At 47.3% G+C, this 18,601-nt stretch overlaps 5 protein-coding genes across 9 annotated transcripts; 3 read left to right on the plus strand and 2 right to left on the minus strand.

Annotated features, from left to right (window-relative positions):
* Positions 1 to 731: 731 nt before the first annotated feature.
* On the plus strand, positions 732 to 1,298 carry PV10_04453 (uncharacterized protein; the record flags this gene model as incomplete). The annotated part of the gene is made up of 1 exon (XM_016369004.1): positions 732 to 1,298. One exon carries the CDS (start codon positions 732 to 734, stop codon positions 1,296 to 1,298), a length of 567 nt encoding a protein of 188 aa, XP_016224792.1.
* A 10-nt stretch (positions 1,299 to 1,308) lies between these two features.
* Positions 1,309 to 1,812, plus strand: PV10_04454 (uncharacterized protein; the record flags this gene model as incomplete). Its single annotated transcript, XM_016369005.1, has 1 exon — positions 1,309 to 1,812. The coding sequence occupies one exon, from the start codon at positions 1,309 to 1,311 to the stop codon at positions 1,810 to 1,812; it is 504 nt and encodes a 167-aa protein (XP_016224793.1).
* Positions 1,813 to 3,711: 1,899 nt separating this feature from the next.
* On the minus strand, positions 3,712 to 9,724 carry PV10_04455. 2 transcript variants are annotated; one of them, XM_016369006.1, is made up of 12 exons: positions 9,307 to 9,724; positions 8,894 to 9,235; positions 8,148 to 8,814; positions 6,644 to 8,095; positions 6,369 to 6,550; positions 5,886 to 6,231; positions 5,700 to 5,826; positions 5,187 to 5,639; positions 4,817 to 5,128; positions 4,633 to 4,743; positions 4,468 to 4,493; positions 3,712 to 4,409 (listed from the first exon to the last, which is right to left on the minus strand). In XM_016369006.1, exons 1-12 carry the CDS (start codon positions 9,377 to 9,379, stop codon positions 3,722 to 3,724), a joined length of 4,779 nt encoding a protein of 1,592 aa, XP_016224794.1. In that variant the 5' UTR covers positions 9,380 to 9,724; the 3' UTR covers positions 3,712 to 3,721. The 2 variants fall into 2 exon arrangements, with proteins under 2 accessions (XP_016224794.1, XP_016224795.1); XM_016369007.1 differs by having other exon boundaries at positions 8,894 to 9,724.
* A 3,522-nt stretch (positions 9,725 to 13,246) lies between these two features.
* On the plus strand, positions 13,247 to 14,995 carry PV10_04456 (uncharacterized protein). The gene has a single exon (XM_016369008.1). It carries the CDS (start codon positions 13,422 to 13,424, stop codon positions 14,883 to 14,885), a length of 1,464 nt encoding a protein of 487 aa, XP_016224796.1. The 5' UTR covers positions 13,247 to 13,421; the 3' UTR covers positions 14,886 to 14,995.
* On the minus strand, positions 14,974 to 17,933 carry PV10_04457. Of its 4 annotated transcripts, XM_016369010.1 has the most exons (8): positions 17,077 to 17,933; positions 16,873 to 17,008; positions 16,647 to 16,825; positions 16,561 to 16,597; positions 16,443 to 16,510; positions 15,999 to 16,381; positions 15,849 to 15,916; positions 14,974 to 15,749 (listed from the first exon to the last, which is right to left on the minus strand). In XM_016369010.1, the coding sequence occupies exons 1-8, from the start codon at positions 17,161 to 17,163 to the stop codon at positions 15,448 to 15,450; spliced, it is 1,260 nt and encodes a 419-aa protein (XP_016224798.1). In that variant the 5' UTR covers positions 17,164 to 17,933; the 3' UTR covers positions 14,974 to 15,447. The 4 variants fall into 4 exon arrangements, with proteins under 4 accessions (XP_016224798.1, XP_016224797.1, XP_016224800.1 ...); XM_016369009.1 differs by having other exon boundaries at positions 14,974 to 15,916; XM_016369012.1 differs by having other exon boundaries at positions 15,849 to 16,381.
* Between the last annotated feature and the right edge of the window lie 668 nt (positions 17,934 to 18,601).

Here is an 18,601-nt window from a genome sequence, read left to right on the forward strand (position 1 = left end):
TATCATGAATCAACTCAGCACATGGAACAACTTCCACCCACTTATCAGTTTTCACAGATACACCACACGAAGCCATTTCGCTGGAAAAATGTCTCTAATTGGATTCGGTCAAGTAACCGAAGTTCCAACTCCCAACCTATTCGTTCCTTAGACATCAACGACAAGGGTGACACAGAGCCGAACTGAAGAGATACGTCAGATACCTACTGACGTCTGCTTGGTGAGAGCTTAAAGTCTCTCGTCTCTTGGCACTCTTGACTTTGCCAACTTAGTCCCCTCCAGGACAATTTTCCCCATATCTTCAACAAGCGATTTGTTCTGGACGAGGTGCCGCAGAACGTCTCGAACTTTGATCATGAACCAAATTGCCCTATTCATCCTAGCCAGGATAACAAGCAAGGCTAGTTTCTCGGCCTACGATTTCCATGCTACCTTGTATTTCTTGTTTGTTAGACCGAGCACACCGTATTCGTTGGAGGCATTGATGGCCAGAAGTAGGTAAGTTATGATGTGGCCGATAAGGAAGAGACGAGTACGACCTAGTAAGCCACGAATGTTAAGACTTGACCCGGAGTTCCTTACCGACTGTCTGCTTGCTGTATCTATAAAGTTGACCTAGGAGCTCTGTCAAGTGACTTTCCCAAGCTTGTCCTGCTCCCATGAAACGTCATTCGTGCTTCTTACCCAACTTCTCACAGGTGTAGTAAAGCTTCAGTGCAGTGTTTGCCATCATGAAATTCACCTCTAGCAAAGCCTCCTGGCTACTTCTATTGGCGGGCGCCACCAGCCTCAATGCCGCACCTATTCTTACCCCACGACAGCCGACGCAATTGATTCATTGGCCACCTGCCGCAGCAGACGCCTTGAATGCCATGATCTCAGCAAATGCCAACCAGGGTAATTATGCTGTGTTTGATATGGACAATACCAGCTACCGTTATGATCTCGAAGAGTCGCTCCTACCGTTCCTGGAGGGCCGTGGAATCATCACTCGAGAAGGTCTCGACCCTTCCTTGAAATTGATCGAGTTCAAAGACACAGCAAATTATACCGAAACACTCTTCAGCTACTACTACCGCCTTTGCGAAATCGACGACAAAGTCTGTTATCCATGGGTGGCCCAGGTCTTCTCCAACTTTACTTTAGGAGAACTGAAAGGCTATGTCGATGAGCTAATGACCTTTGAAGGCAACATCACAAGCACCTACTACGATGAAGATGTCGTCACCAACATCACCGTTAACCGCCCCAGAATTTTTGCTGGCCAAGTCGAACTGTACAACGTCTTGAGGTATTGACGTTTACGTTATGACTGCCGCCTCTGAGGAGCTGGTTCGCATGGTCGCCTCGGATCCCAAGTATGGATACAACGTACCACCAGAGAATGTTATTGGCGTGACCATGCTGCTCAAGAACGAGACTGACGGCGAGCTCACTACCGCAAGAAAACAAATCGAGGACGACGAGTACGATGAGCAAGCCAATCTCGACCTGGTCATGACTCCCTATCTCTGGACTCCTCTCACTTGGTTCTCGGGCAAACAGGCTGCCATCTTCGAATACATCGACCAGTGGAAGATGCCAGTCTTGGTAGGCGGCGATACGCCGACCAGTGACGGATACATGCTTTTCCATGGCGTTGACACCTCCAAGGGAGGAATTCATCTATGGATTAATCGCAGAGAGAGTTATTTAGAGCAGATCCAGGACATGATAGCTGAGAACGTTGAGGGTCAAATGGCTGCTGGGTTGGAAGTCACTGCCGACAAAAACTGGGTCATCGTGACCCCGGCTGAGATTCTTGGGTCGTAGAAAACTTCCACTAGTAGGGCACGTCAGGACTACACCTTAGAGTATACCCTCTAAGTACTTACTAAATTACCTACCCAAGTAAGTACTTACCTACTAAGTGCTAAGTACGAAGCACTTACTAGACCTACCGAGTTACTTTATTAAAACCTTTCCTAATAGAGTATTACTTAACTACTAGGTACTACTAAGTACTTAAAGTACCACTTGCTTACTACCTACTAAGTACTAAGTACTTTAGTCTACGAAGTAGTAGTACTTAGGTACTATATTAATAAAGTGAGTTGGGATTTCCTCGGACTTCGAGATTCTTAATGACTAAGTTCTTCGTTATATAAGGATCTCGGGAAGCCTTAATAAGTACTAGGTATCTAGCAATAAGCAAGTAGGTACCTAAGTACTTTACCTAACTGTACTTACTCTAGTAAGCACTGAAAAGTACTACCTACTACTTAGTAGTACTATAACTCTTAGTAAGTAGGTACCTACTTAAGTACCTACTTTTAAAGACTAGGTACTAAAATAACGGCTGCTAAATAAGTATAGTGAGATTTGCCGAGTATGCCTACGTCTTACTAAGTAGCTTTATTCGCTATAGAAGTTGACCTCAGGATTTACTTACACCATACGATAGGAAGAATATAAGAAAGAAAAGGAGAAAACGGGCAAATACTAGGTAACGCTGGTCGTTAAACCTACCTAAATGGTAACGGATATAGCGACGAATCATAAGTAGTAAGTAGGTAGTACTTAGTAAGTACTAACCTAAGTACTACTTACCTACTTAGTAAAGTCTAGTACTTAGCTAACTTACCTACTCTATAGCTACGAGAGGAGTATATAATGACCGATATAGCTACGACAACCTAGTATACTAGGTAGGTAGCTATAATAAAAGAAAAGCGAGGACGCTGAAAGTAGGAATTATAGTAAGTAACTTAATTTACCTAGTACTAGTACCTAAGTACTTACTGACGTAGTAGTTCCGCGATCAATCGCTTTTGATCTTACCTATACAGGCCCTAAGATACTACTAGACACTCCCTATAAAAGTTAATAGCTAAGTTCAGCACTTTAGGGAGCTAGGATACCGAACTTTTTAGGAAGGAGCGATAATAGAGAAAATTACCTATTTAGGAAGGAGCGACCCAGAACTTGATTTTGAGAAGGCGCCACGGATATCTCTGAATTAGGACTAGTCTATGAATACTACTTCAATCCATGAAGCGGGCCTCCTCCTGCTCCTTCCTCTATTAAGAGGAGTAGATTCGTACCTAACTAATAAGTAGGTAGGTAGGTACGTAAGCAAGACGAACGTAGAGTCTTAATTCAAGCAAGTAAGTAGGTAAGGTAGGTACTTACCTACTACTTACTCTCAAAATCTCCTGTAGAGGAAGTGTACGTCGTAGCGTAGACCGCGGTCGATACACGCCAATGGCAGCTCAGAACTACGTGTCAATCTGCTGAAATACTTCACCTGCGGCATGCGTCTGCGAAGAAAGCTGAGAGAGCAATGCAGAATAGAATGATTCGTATTCCTACTTTACTTACCCATCTGGTAGGTTAACTCGGTATGTACCTAGCACTTGTACGAAGTATTAGTAAATTTAGTAGGTTACTACCTAGGTACTAGTAGTAATATGTTGACAACTAGACTTATAGCACTTAGGTAGAATGATTCATAAGTATTTCAATGCTCTTTCTTCATCGTGAAACGCGTGGAATGCCTTTACTATCGTGAGAGTGCCTCAAGCCTTTCAAACGTTACTAGGTAAGTACTTAGGTAAGTACTAGTAGGTAGTATCGTTCTTGTTGTCGACCAACAGCAGAGGGAAGTTCATCTGACAAAGGGTTCCATCCGGCTAATAGTCAATTAGGTAGGTACCTACCTACCTAGTACTACTTATGTGGTTCAATCAACCAGCACTTGAGCCTCAAGGTCACTCTCTTTTTGTGGACGAGTGGACTGCGGGACTCCACTATTGTTTGACGGAACTTTGGTCTCGACCTGGGTCTCCAAGTCATTCTTTTGAGTGAATGCCGCCGAATCGGTGGACTCGGAGGCTTCGGCGGCTGAGGGACTACCATTGTCATCGTTGTTCTTGCCTTTCTTGTCTTGACCACGCGACAACGAGATCACAAAGTAGTACCAACTCTTGCGGAGCCAGAGCCAAATCCTTCGGGCCAATAATGAAAGCCACCAGCTGACAATGAGGCCAATGTACCAAATCAGGCGGCCGATGAACCAAATTGGCTGGCCGATGTACCAAAACCAGAAGCCGACATACCAGAGTTTAGTAGGACGAGTCTCTTCTTCCTCGGGACGTGGTACTTGCGAGTTCTTCGCCTGGTCGTTTTCCGCACCCTTCTCTAGGATATGGGTTTGCAGGTACCCATCCCGGCGACGTTTCAAGGCATCTACCTTGGATTTCCAGAAACTTCCTCTGCTCTTCTCCATTTTCCCCTGTGTGCTGTTGATGAAAAATTTTAGAGGCCTTGTGACGACCCACGCAATGATTTGCGCATTCATCAATGACATGGCAGTAACGACACCGACAACGACCACTGTCACCACGAAAGCCAAAATCGTGGGTTTAGACCTGTTGAGCCCATTAGCTCTCATATCTAGACTCCAATGGACAGGGAAAATTTGCGTACGGTGGGCCTCCCATGCTAAACAAGCTCTTGATTAAGTAGGTAAGTATGTTAGCGATGGACCTCAAGATAAGAAGTATGGCCGACGACGGCATATGTCGCAATGGATGGTCTGCGGACCTTGCTTGTGTGGGCGAACGGGATTGAGGAGGAGTGGGCATGACTCACCGACGAGAAGCCCAGAGGAAGAAATACCACAGTTGCGTATGTGAAGAGCTGTACGTGCGCATCCGTTCGATTTTGACTGATGGCCAGGTTCACTGAGAACTCTGACATCGCCTACACATCCAGAAAATCAGGAACAAAGGTCAGTGGATGTTTACAATGAGACGTCAAGTGCAAGCCGACTCACCCTTTCCTGTGCCAGTTCCACCTCCGTGATCCTGGCCTTTATGTTTTCTTTCTGCTCCGCCAGGTCTTCAATAGCTCGACGATTGCGCTCGTACTCTTGACCCAGCTTCGACCCGTACTTGGCTTCATCGGACTCTGTCCATCTTGGCTTTTCCGAAAATTCCAAGCCCCAATCTTTCGTCGTGTTGTTGATCGCCTCGGAATTCCGTTGCAGTTCTCTAAGGACAATGATGAGTTGGGAGTACATCTTGAGGTTTCTTTTGTTCCCGGTAACAAAAGAAGAGGTAGACATCCCTGCTGGAAAATTGACAACCTAATTACCATGGTAAGTACGACCTACGATTTTGTACCAAGTGGGAGTCTCCACTTACTTGGTCCTTCATGTATTCATCAACAGTACGCAAAGCCTCATCGGTGTTTGCGAGGGCCTGCTTCGCAAACTTAGTAAAAAGTCGGATCTCGAACACCTTTCTTTGGCTGTGAAACTCAGTTTTTTCCAACACCGGATTTATCCATTCTCCCCAGGGGCCCTCTGGGTGAGACGGGAAGTGCCCATGATTTGATTGACTACTGCCTGTCTCGCCGGGGTTTGCACATAAGATCCAGCAGGTCCAAGATTTGTCGTACATATCGCCAACTGTTCGGAAGCTTCTCGTAGCCCTGTACAGAAAATGTGCTTTGGATTGACCATTTAACCTGTGAATCAGCGGATGCTGTACAAACTTATTCCCCGAGGTGTCCTCTTGGTCACTCTCTGAGAGTGGGAGTAGTTTCAGAAAGCTGAGGTGGAGCTCTGTCATCCACATATTGGCAAGCCTGCTGGTCTAGTTGGGTTCTTTTAGTAAAGGTACACAGTGACCGCAGTTAAGTAGCGACGGTCTTACCACTTTTGTCGCCACGTTGGAGAATTTCTCATGGCGGTCAAGGAAACGCGCCATTGAGCTTTGCTCAGAAATTGGACAGTGGGCATACACCAGGAGGAGGGAACACTTCGTTGGCGATGGCAGTATGCTATTGGAGGAGTAAGAAAGTACCTAGTAATCAAGGGATTCGAAGTGCACTACACTTACATTAATCGTTTCTTCGCGGCCCTTCGAGTCCTCTCGCGTCTCAGAAAATCATCTAGGCCTGAATGATTCCACATGGTGGATGGGTTCCACATATCAATTGGGTTGGAAACCGGTTTGCCGTTCATATTTCTCTTCACATCGATCACGAACGTCTTCACGGAACCTTCCCAAGGCGTTTTGTTCTCTTCAGTGTTGGTAGCTGTCGACTTTCTGAGCGCTTTGAGCTCGGCTCTGAGAACGCTGGGAAGCATTTCATCCGAGAGCGGCGATTTTTCGTCACGTATATCCATCTTATCTTCCCCTCGGAAGCATGGCAATTCTTTGTAAAGCCAGTCAGTCTCGTCATCTGTCTCATTCATGTTAGCGCATTGTACAAAGTTATGGGCTTAGGGGCACTCCGTCTGTAACTCACGACAGAGGGATATTGAGCATGGTTAAAACGAAGAGAATTAATGCTGGATTGGCGGGGCGGACATAACTCACACTTCACAATACGGCCTCTACCAGCTTCCAGAATTTGGGACGTCGTGCTGTCTCTAGCTTTTCGTATTCTCCTGCGCGCTTTCAGCTTCTCCTCGGAGATTTCTACTTTGATTCCCGACGTTGTCTGTTTGTCGTCTGTTTCGGCCTCGACCTTGTCCGAGCTGCTCATAATGATTCTCTCGCTGTTGCACACAGAATGTCAATAAAGTGAAAGCTAGGGAAGCCAATTTGAAGAGCAGTTACACCTTGGCATGCCCATGCAGATGAGCACTTACATTTTTGGTAGTCTGCCTTTGAAGTCCGACGCTAAAAGGTAGTAAGCTGTCTCGTATCGACGCCCCGGGCGAAAGGGATAGATTTCTCTGTCAGGCATCCCTGAATCGTCGAGGCAGTGCGCAAACAATCCACTAGAGAGAGCTAACCCCAACAGAACTCGTCGAAGCTCTTCTCGCCTCGCCTTCTCTTTCAATAGCATTGCATCTGTTGAAGTACCGGTCGAGCCCTGGTCCTGTTCTGGGGCAAGTTGCGGCAGCCCTTTTTGGTTTCCACCAGAAAGAGCATCATCTCTTGCATCAACCAAGTCTTTGCCACTCTCTGCGACGGCATTGCTTTGTATATCCGAGAGTTCGTAATCGATCTGACTGATTGCAATCACATATCGTGCAGGAGAGTCCCAGCCGGTGTCTATTTTGTCTTGCGCTTTCAATGTTCGCTCCCACGCGGGAAGCAGAGCCCCGGACTTATCATGGAAGAAACCCCATGCAACAGCTTCGAAAAGACGACAGTCGTCTTGGTGAAAGTGAAAACGAGTTCTGACTGACCGGGCAGAACGACACACAGCAATCATAGTGTCCTTGTCGGCTCTGGGATCCAATTTGGATTTGGATATTTGTGGGACGAAAGTGAACCTGTCAATTATTCTGGAGCGGATATCAACTGGATCCAAGATTCGAAGACAATTATTGATTTCCTTTCTCCGGTCATTCTGCATCGGCTCGTGCATTTTCTTGTTGAGCTCATCAAGCAAATCTGGCACAACAGTGTCCTTTACTTTTGAATGAGTGCCATCACCTATCTGGCTAGAGATTGACCTTGCATCAGTATCGAGGATTGTAGTCGGCAGGTTACTCTTCTGTGTTGATTCAGCTGACTTTGGCACACCTGAGACACCTTTTGTCATGGTCGATTCTGATTTTCTGGTCTCGCAGACCTTCTGGAGAAATCGAAGGCTTCTCCAAAGACAAATCAAAGTTTTGAGTTTGAAATAGGGGAAGTTGATCTCATTTGAGTCATTGTAGTCATGATCGTACCAATCTATAAGGTGATTTTTTTCTTTGTTGAACCATATTCCCGAAGAGATATGGCGTTCCTTGTGTAATTTCGTCAGCCATCCAATGACGTGCTTTTGCTGGAGTTTATCCACGACAAACGTTTGTTCTTCGGGGAAAGCTCTAATGAGTTCGTGGAGGGCTTCAATGAATTCGAGAATCAGATGGCTCTGGCCAGGTTCGCCAGGCGCTTTCTTTCCGGTGATGAGATAGTAGCCTGAAGACCAGCCACCATCATTGGTCTCGACATCAGTGTATTCAAAGCACCACTTGAGAGCGCCGATGCAGGTTTTCTTGATGCGAGCCTGCAAATAGTCTTTCAGCTTTTTATCCGCAATGTCGTGTTCCGTATCATCTCTCAATAGCTGGGACATTCGGGTGAGAAACCTGAAAGGGGAGCTACGACAAATTAGCATATCATCACCTAGCACTGACAGCTGCCTCAACTTACCTCATTAGATGCATGGGGTCAAGCATCTCACCATCTGTGATCGCTATAAGTTCCGATTTTTCGCCATCTCTGGCCATGGGAACGGCGCAGACGGAGAGGATATGTTCCAAAGTGCGCCTCAAAATAAAATGGCATTCAAGATTGGGGTTTCGTCTCCAGGTCCCATAGAGCTCGCTTTCTCGCTTCAAAAACTCAGATACATCAAAGTATGTCTGGATGTCTATCGCTGGCTCAATTTTTGACTCCTTCGCTCCCAAGTGATATTTTGCCATCAACTCCCGCTTTTGATTTTTGCCGAGCTCTAACCAGTATTCGAAGCTGTTATCAGGTCCGAAATTAGTCTTCAACGCTTTTCCATCTTCGAATAGCGCGAAGCTCAGTACCAATTCCCCAATTCCAAGGCATGGAGGCTTGGAATCTGAATTTGGTTCCGCGACCACTTTGCGCTGGACACTCAGACGGTTAGGGTGCGGCTCAAGAGGCTTTGGGTCAAGTTTGTACGCGCCGTAAGGGATCCTGAAGTGGGATGTCGGCAATAGATTAATGTTCATATGAACTCTGAAACACACCGCTATGAGCTCCTCTTCTGCATGACTCTCCACAATATACTGTTGGAAGATACAGCCATCTTGGACGATCCACTGAACTGTGAAGCTGACGATATCAGCTATGGATGAGGGTTAGTTCGGTGCTGGTGCAATCTAATCAAAATATGGCGAGGCTTATTTCAGAAGTGTGGGACTTACGCAGGGTAAACGATATCCTCGGCCAGCGATCGTGGACAAACTGGACCGGCCGATGCTCAGCCGAATATTCTGGCCACAGTCCCATAGGGGCTCTGGTAGTATCCAATTGATCGGCTAGTACCTCCGAAAGTTCGTCCTCAGATGTTGCAGTCGAAGCGGTGACCATACCAGAGGTTCCGACCTCGAGGTACTTCATCATCATCACGAGCTCCCCATCCTCGCTGATGTAGGCTATGGTGCCCTGGTCTCCCAAAGCAATCTCCGTCTTGGTCTTCTTCTGTTTAGGCGCTGACAATAATTTGTTGTTGTTGAGCGTGAACTCTCGAAAAGTGAGTGTTTCGGCTTAAGAAGAGTAAGTGCATCAATCAAGATGTGCTTCAAGATGTGCTTGAGGGGTGCTAAGGTCGCCATACCATCGTCTTTGATCTGAGGGGACGTGCTGGGGCCTGGGTGAGCCTCAGCCTCAGCCTCACCAGGCTCATCCATCGTGTGTCGAAGACAATTTTGTTATCGGCATATGCTCAGACAAACAATCAGCCGCCACACAGATGACGCAGTGACATTGAATGAATTTGGGCTGGATTGAGTGACGAGTTGACTCTTTCACTAGATAGAGTAATGGAGAGAAATGTGGACGAGGTGGTGGAAGAATTTGTCTCTCGAGGGCGTTCCAACACGTGATGAGTGGCATTGCTCTTACCGAGTTGGGGCTGATACTCGAGATAGGAATATTACCCTGCTGCATTTGATGCGCTGTGTAGCCAATCGACATGGCTCAACGATGAGCGGCCACACACCAGCAAGAACCGCTGTCAAATCAACCTGTATTGGGATCAGGCTGCACTAGTTGGAGCGCCGCCACTTCGCTTATTATGCATGCAGGTGACTTGACAACGCAAAAAGGTGTGCGGTCTTTGGGAGATGCAGTGACACCAAATTGGGAACCACAGAAGCTTGAGAGTCACAGGCTCCTGCTATCACAAATGTGATTGAGTTCATGTGTGAAGAGGCTAAATGATAGACGAGGGTGAAATGACAGCATATCCTGTTTAGGCTAGTTGATGTATATGGACCTCCCAGAGGGCTCAAACAGCAAGAAAGAGAGGAATGAAAGAGTAGGCAGTCTCAATGACTGTGATTTGGTTAGCTACCATAGCTGTGTAGGACTTGTTGTTGGTTTGGGTTGCTTGCTAAAGAGAAAGGGGAAGAGGAGAAAGAAGAGGATACGAGCGTTGTAGGGGTTCTTGCCGCCAGTCTCCAGTCACGTGTATGTCACATGACAGTTGAACATATGTACCAGGTTGCTAGTTGTAGACAATGGAAGACAACCAATCGATATCTTATATTTTATGATCAACAACGCTAACTGTGTCAGAGAACCATGGCAGAGCATATGTCGCAGCTCCCAATTTCCTATCGTAGAGCTGGGAGACCATGAGGGCAGCTCCCGCTCGATAGATATTAACGCCCTCACCTTTTCACAACGAGGAGGGACAATTAATCAACCTTCCACCCCTCAACCTCACAGAAACCGTGGGCACGCCGCCCTCTAGAGCTTTCTGTTCCATCTGAATCTGCTGCAATGAGATAGGCCGAATGACCTGACCAGATAGCCTTAGATGGTGAATCGCATCCCCGTGAGAATTGATAGCAACTTGATCCAGACGTTCCCGAACCAAATTGAGACTGAAGCTGTCATACTGATCTGTGACGGTTTCCCAAGCCTTGATTAACGATGATTTCATGGTCAATTGCCATGTACCTCTCCACGTGATTGTAGCTTTCACTCGTTTGCGGAACACCTCGTACTTAAACATGGCCGCCAACCCTCGTCTTCCGTTCCAAATCTCCATTGTTTTCAGTCGGGGCATCTTTAGAGCCGCTGCCGCTGCCGCCTCAAGCATACTGCCAATCTTGATCGGATCCTCGTCAGGCGTAAGTAGGGTTGAAGTCAGCACGATCGAGCTTAAATTTGGCCACTTCCAAGATGGTTTGATCTCAAAGAAATGGCAAGCATCTACGATGAAAGATGCTGCGAGATGCTCAAGATTGAGGCTGGCGAGAGCAACACTCCGACTTACGCCTGGTGATGGTTTACGGAATGTGTCACATTTGGTCAAGTTGACCCCGCGCAGGAAGAGCTGCTTAATCGGCGGATACTGTTGATTGAAGTTCTCAAAGACAACAATTCTCTTGATGTTTTTGTTGAATTGGGGGATTGATTCGAAAAGGTATTCGAAACCTAGATAACGGACGCGGATCGTCAGCAGTGAGGTAGCTCGATAGATGAGAGCAAACCACAAATTGGACAAGCACCCAACAATACTCACTTTTATCTGTGACCTCCTGCAGGCCACACCATTCCCTCCAAGGCTCGTAGTGTACTTCCTGGAGTCTAGGGAAACGTGCGAACATATGTGCAAGCGAGTCCTGCTTCCATCTTCGACGGTTCTGTTGCCGGAGAAGTATTGTGGTTACCGCCGGGACCGATGGAAGCTGATCCCACCACTGGAGCTCCAACTGATCACTATCAAACGGGCCCACATCCATAATGGAATGAAAAATTTTGTTGAGCGCGTAGCGAGACGGAGGGATCTCTCGAAATCCAGAAATCCAGCCGTGTCGAGGATCATCATAGACTGTATTTGATATCTCCTGCTCTACACCACCACTCTGCATATCTGAACCGCTATCAGGCATAAAGGTCAGATATGGAAACCAGTGTTTGGAGTCACTGGGCGAGTAGATACTAATATCGAGTACCAAGTTGGCGTTAGGTTCCCATATGCTTAGAACCGAGAACAGATTTTCGAACAGCGTATCCATAGGATAGCCATTTGCATCGCTGATACAACATGCCTCTTCCAACTCCTCGTATGTGAGCCTTAGATGTTTAGGCGCACACTTAGTGCAATCATAAGTCCGAAGTTCTAAGCAGAACCAGATATAGTTAACGAGAGCGCGATTGCGATGAATCATCGAATCAAGATTGGCAAGACGTGATGGCGTCACTTTGATTCGTGCGAAATTGTATCTCTCGAGCTCTGTCTGCCACTCTCGAGATACGGTAGCCAAGCCCGCCAGTGAGCAACCGTCTTGGATCAGGGTTTGTAGAATTTGCAGCCGGACTTCTTGAGGCAATCTATCCCATCCTGATGCCATCGTCGTAAGCGAGGATGGTGTTAGGCTCTCTTGCTGAAGGTTTCTATATTGCGTGTCCGTATCTGCCGAGTTGTTGAATGTCCCTGGTACGAAAAGGGTTATCACTCTTTCCGAGAGTATTGGAAGTCCAGAGGCTTTGGATTTGTTGGTACCGTCCTCGACGGTAGACGCAGGATGTCTGAATTCCAGAAAAAGATGTACTTTCGAGCTAGCAGCGATCAGTGTGTAGCCATTTTCGAGCAACAGGAGACGGGACGTGCTTATATAGCAGAAGTCCGACCCCCTCGATCTAGGTTCTGCGCTCTTTTGCATGAGTCCGGCCCTAGCTTAAGGAACTCGACAAGGCTCCCGGAGGCCTCTCTTGCTTTGTATGAGTACCTTGACGATTGGTCGCACCAGTCTTTGATATGTTTCGAAGTGGGGCCTCCGGACTTGAGTTCGTAACTAAAGTTTCCACTTTTCCACTTGGACTTTCTCTTCTTCCGGAGGGGAGAAGTGGAGAGGATTAGGCAATGATCCACCTCGAGGCTTAAAGGCTCAGTAAGTAACTAGTCTATCACGGTGTTGCACAGAGATGCAGTTGAATTGATGAATTGTAGTACAAAGAGAGATAAACAAAGAGAGAGGCGTGTGTGCCTCGAGATATCCTCGAGGTGATATGCCGTGCTCCAGCCACGTAATGGGTCCAACACCTGGGCTGTGACATAGTCTAGCAACTACGGATTCTCTCTTATTGAGTTTTCGAGTGAGTAATAGGTACACCGCGAGTGAATCATAGGTTAGGTATTGAACTAAGTACAAAGCTCAACTATAAGCCAACCACCCGGCTGTTGAGTGGCCAGTAAGTGGAGTGTGAATCGCTCCTAAAAGCGGGATTTTCTAGCCAGACGATACCGCGATGTGAAGCCCCAGACGCACCTTCCACATTGGCGCAGCTGGAGACTAGCAGAGATCTCGCCCACCAAGAGATTCTATCTGTTCTCTACAATTCTCAGCCAGTCTACAGTCATTGTTCCATCTACGTGAACACCTCACTTGAGGTTTAGATGGGAGGGAAGGTTCATTTGTCACGTGATATCGATCGCCAATGTTCAAAAGCCATGCCAAGTGATCAAATCCACTCGCCGAACGGCGTCCGAATGTTCAAAGTTGACGTTAATCCGGTTTAAGAAACTGGAACAACTCCGAATATGTCCACTTCACTGATGAAATGGTGAGAGTCAACACGCAGAATCGACTCATAACTCTGATATAAAACAAAAGGTTTGTACCATTCCCATGGTCCCAGTCCCACAGGATTGTGAAACTTGGAGAGAAAGGAAGCAACATCGTTGATCATTTATCATCCATTCCACAACAGATAAACATGGATTTCAGTTTCTTACAAGACGCACTGGGAAACATCCCCATGGTGAAGAATTACATGGTGATTTCTATGATCTTCTCCCTACCAGACTCAACGTCTTCGACCGATGTCGAGAGAAGCATTCGCTCAGGATTGGATACATTGTCGGATTCATTCCCACATTTGAAAGGTCACGTGATCCATAACGACAAGAGCAGCAAAGATGGACGCGATGATATTGGTCGTGTTAGGATCTATCCCCTTAACGAAGCCAACAAGGATCACATTTCCCTGACAATCAAAGACCTAAGAAAAGAATCCAATTTCCCCAGTCTGGAAACTCTCAGAAAAGCCAAATTCCCCCTTTCAATGCTCGACGGAAAGATGCTCGTTCCATACCATCTAATCCCTCCATTTTTCGAATTACTCTATCAAGACTCACCGGACCGACCAGCAAGAGTGTTATTCTTCCAGGAGAATTTCATCAATGGAGGTCTAATTCTGACGATTGCAGCAAACCACACTACCATGGATATGAATGGTTTGGGGAGCGTGATTGAATTATTCGCACAGGCGTGTCGAGGTGAAGCATACACTGAACAACAATTACGAGAGGTCAATCAGTCGAGAAGAGATGCTGTTCCTCTTCTCGGTGACGATTACACGCCAGGTCCGGAAGGGGAGTGGTTCATTATGAAGACGCAAAATTCATGGACTGAACTGGCCAATAAGACGAAAGATGGGTCAGAAGAAGAAAAAGAAGGACAGACGTCGCCGGCCGTTTGTCGCATGTTTACTTTCAGTCCTGCGTCTCTGGTCAAGTTGAAGGCCGAGGCTAGTGTTCAAACGACTGCGCCGTTTATATCGACGAATGATGCAGTGACGGCGCTGCTTTGGCAAACAATCAGTAAAGTCCGGGCGGAGCGATATAAGAACACAACGTCGCCCAACAGCAACACCACCGCAAACAGCGATAGCTGCACCGACTTCCGCACCACCATCGCCCGTCAAGTCGATTCCCGTCGCCACTTCAACCTGTCGCGTCTCTATGGCGGCCACATGGCAACCTCGGTCTTCAGCACTTCTCCTAACGTGTGGCGCCTCCCCCTCGGCGAGGTATCAGCCCAACTACGTCTCGCCCTCAGCGATCCTGACGTTCCATTCCACTTACGTGCCATTGCCACACTCGTCCATCGACCTCAATACCGACCTCGTATCGCATATGCTGCAAACCTCAATTTCGACCGTGACGTCGTCATCTCCTCGTGGGCAGATGTCAAATGTTGTGAGACATCGTTTGGTTCGGTATTGGGTGTTCCGGAGGTGGCGATGCGTCCGCGTGTAGCGCCATTTGCGGCGGGAGCGTTTATAATGCCGTTTACAAGGGAAGGGGATTTGCCGGTGTGTGTGGGGTTAAGGGAGGATGATATGAAGAGGTTAAGTGGGGATGAGGAGTTGTTGAGGTTTGCGGAGTATATAGGTTGATGCTATGAGACCGAGGCATACATTCAATGGCTTTTGGGTTCAGTTGGGTTCTATATATGATGTTTATATCGGGAAATGGTCTTTGTCATCGTATATATGGGAGTTTTGATTGCATCTGGATCAGATTTGATAGATTCATAGATACATATGGGATAGACAGTTGCACATATTGCTATCACATAACACGGTTACTTGCGGTCCCACGTTGTCCGTACCCAAGACCACAGATAAGTAATGTTCAAAACAAACAAGGTCCTCCCAGACAACGTTGCAATATTCAGACAACCATACATCCATATACCCATATATACACACCTTGCGGTATCCACCATTCTTATCAACTCCAGTGTTGTCACACACACGCTGAAAGACCAATAAACCCCATTTCCTGGTATCTGCCCGATCCGTTCCTTAGGTAAAGTACCTAGTCGAGGGTTGCTCTTCCTCTTTTTTATCGTCATTGTCGTCATGATCTCGTTTCTCGTGGCAGGTGGGGCCATATTTCTCCGTAGATAAGATATAAAGTCCACCTCCCTCTATGCACTCTTCCCTCGCCTTGTCTTCAGCTAACTCGTCCTTCAGGCCTATTTACAGAAAACAGCTCGACTTGATCGGAACTTGAATCCTTGACCACGCCTGAACGTGTCACGCTGCGTGGGAGTTTGGAAATTCCAGAGCTGGAGATGTCATTTCGGATTTGAGATGCTCGAACGTATTCATCGGATCGAGTATCATGAGCTGTGGTGGCTAATCGGCAGCTGGGGAAGTAGCGCCGGAGAATGACGCGTGCGGATGGCATACACAGGCAGGCGATGCCGATGTTGAGTTCCAAATCGCTCCAGTAACCCAGAGGGATGTAGTCGTCTGTTGTCGAGGGTTGGATGTTAGTTCTGGGACGATGTAGGTGAATGGACAGATCAGAGGGGGATGGGGGAGTTGGTTGGAGGTTAGTCGTCAACTTACATGGCGGATTTGTACTGCCATCGAGTTGGATGAGGCTGATGAGCCGGAGGATACTAACTACCGTCACACTAGACAATGGTGTGGTCAGCTAGATCCTTGCTTTGTTACATTCACAGGGTCACTGTGCCTCCAAAGTCCAGCAGAACTTACAAAAACCCGACTGCAAACATGAGCAGGACTTGAACCCTCTTCTTCTGGGACAGGTTCAGTTGGAACATCTGTCTCATTGGCAAGAAGAAGATGATAAAATCCAAGACAATGTTGAAGATGGAGTGCAAGACGGCGCCGACATCGAAATTCAGGCACTTCCCCTCGGATTCTCCATCCCATGATGTCCATGCGTAAGAGATGGGACTGCATTGGAAAATGAATAAAAAGGTGAAAATGGTCCCTTGGATGAAGGTAATGACGAGGATCGGATATGCCCATTTTTGAAGGGTGGATCTGGGAAACAAGCGGATATAGAAACAGAGAAAGGCCATTTTGGTCATGGCGACGGCGACGGCGTAGATGATTCCTCCAATGTAGAAAATCTAAAGTGAAAGGGTCAGCAGGATAGCGATAGGTGGAGAGAGGGAGACGTGGAAGTTGTACCTTCATGACTGTCGAGGTGTGGTTGAAGGGGAGCCTCCAGACGTCCCTCCCGAAGCCGTATGTGCGTGCTGCAAGAGACTCAGTCTTTATATTGATAGTGACAACTCATCCCACTCACCAACTGGATTGGCCGCTGCGTTAAGTACCATCAAGACCTGACGAGTGTAAGCTACAGGTATAGATGACCAAATAGCATGCGCATACTGTTGCGATAACCATCAAGATGTCATCCCAACCCCAGTGTCTCATGGTTGTGAAGACTATGATCTGCATGGCGACAAAAACCAGAGCAACACTCATGGACGCGAAAGTGATTGCGGTTCCAGCCTGGCCTCTGTCGCGATCAGGAATATTGCATTGGAGCGATGTGATGTTTCGCGCCACTGTAGGTATCAGTATAGGCCGATGAGGGATTCCAGGCGCAATATACCGAGGCCTTCACGAATTGTACAATTTTCTTTCCAGCAGTCTATTCCGAGTTGAAAGAGGGGTTGGTCGGCACAAAAGCATTGTAGACCGTCTGGACAGGAGGATGACTGTGTTGTAACCTGTGTGGTACATTGAATCTAAGCGTAGTAAATTAGATGCGTCCCACACGACGAAGCTGGTCGAGTCGAGGATGGCCATATCTTACCGCGCATTGAGAAAGTGAGAGTGTCTGAGCGAAGATGGTTTGCACGAAGCATAAAATTACAATGAAGACAAGGAATCTGGTTGCCATATCAAATAGGTCCAGTCACGGCGAACCAGTAGTCCAGCAAGGAGAAGCGAGGGAGGGAGGAAGAAGCGAACGACAGGGCTATAACGGGGTTGACGCTGATAAATGAATCAAGCGGAGGGGCCGAAGTCTTGCATCGAGCTTGATCGCCAACAACGGCAATAGTGATTTCCTATGGACAACGCTTGAGTCAATAATCACCTCTTTCGCTCCAAAGTGGTGGTCTCGCCGAAGCAAAGCGAGGCGGATACGGAAAGTGGAAACACTTTCAAGCCCATAGCTGATGGGTGAGAAGAGGAATGTCGCGAACGCGTTTGAGGCTAGCAGCTCGGCGAAGATACTGACGAGAAATAGGCATGAGGGTCAGATATCTACGCGAAGAATATAGCCGGCGCGGTCGAGAATTGGAGAAAAGGTGCAGGTCGAGGGTCAGGGCCGTTGGGCAAATGTGGGTCTCAGGAAATGCACACAGTATTGCCATTGGATTTGAATCCAGGGGTAAGCGAATGTGTTCGGGGGTAGAGGAAGAGCGACCCTTGTTATGGGACCATCATCACGCGTAGGCCATTCGGAGGAGGTGCCGGCAACTTTGTTGGGTTGACGAACTGGAGTAAGTTAGTGGTAAGCCTGGAAGGGTTCCAAGGTCTGGGCGGTGGGTCGCCTTGACTCGAAAGACGGAGGATGATTGCGGAATTGAGAATTAGTAGAAAAGAAATGGAGGGAGGGAGAGAGAGAAATTGTTGAATGGAAATCTGCAGCATTAGCTACATGAGTAACCAGCAGATGAAGAACATTCAACACCAAGGATAAGGAGCCTTGAAGTCAATGTTGTCAGACAGATGTGCTGCTGTCTGTTAAGCTTTGGCTGTCATATTGTCTGTAGGAAAAGCTTGAGTGTGGATATACCTATTGAGTTCTGACCCAAACAGTTGGGTGGGTGACTGTGACTTTAGGTGCAGCATCATGTTCAACTTACTATGGTTTTGGAGTTTGATGAAGGAGTAGAGAGAACTCGGGACATGACTCAAATCTTAGAAGATGGATTCGACTTGAGATTGTGGCTGTTGGCCACGTGTTACAAGCCCGTGCTGGAAGGCACCAGGAAGACAGTAGCGTTGCGAGTGGAATCATCCTTGGGAACGGACTGTTTCAAACGAATCCTCCCACCATCACTAATGATTCGAACATTGTCAAGCTTCGAGACGGCGATATAGGCGTCGTTGATGATGCGAGCATGAGAGATTTTGTGGACAGATGAAAAGTGTGGTTGAAAAGAAAAGAGTTTGGAAGAATGATGTAACCACAGACCATGAGTGACTTAAGTGTGTAGACGTTAAAATAGGAACAAGGTCACTGTAAACTCAGCCTCAAGGTGGCCAAAGAGCGAGTGATGATGAAGAAGATCAACGGGTGTGGCCGCATGGGCGATGGGAAGACACGG

This window comes from Exophiala mesophila, assembly GCF_000836275.1.
Source record: "Exophiala mesophila strain CBS 40295 unplaced genomic scaffold supercont1.3, whole genome shotgun sequence".
Taxonomy (NCBI): domain Eukaryota; kingdom Fungi; phylum Ascomycota; class Eurotiomycetes; order Chaetothyriales; family Herpotrichiellaceae; genus Exophiala; species Exophiala mesophila.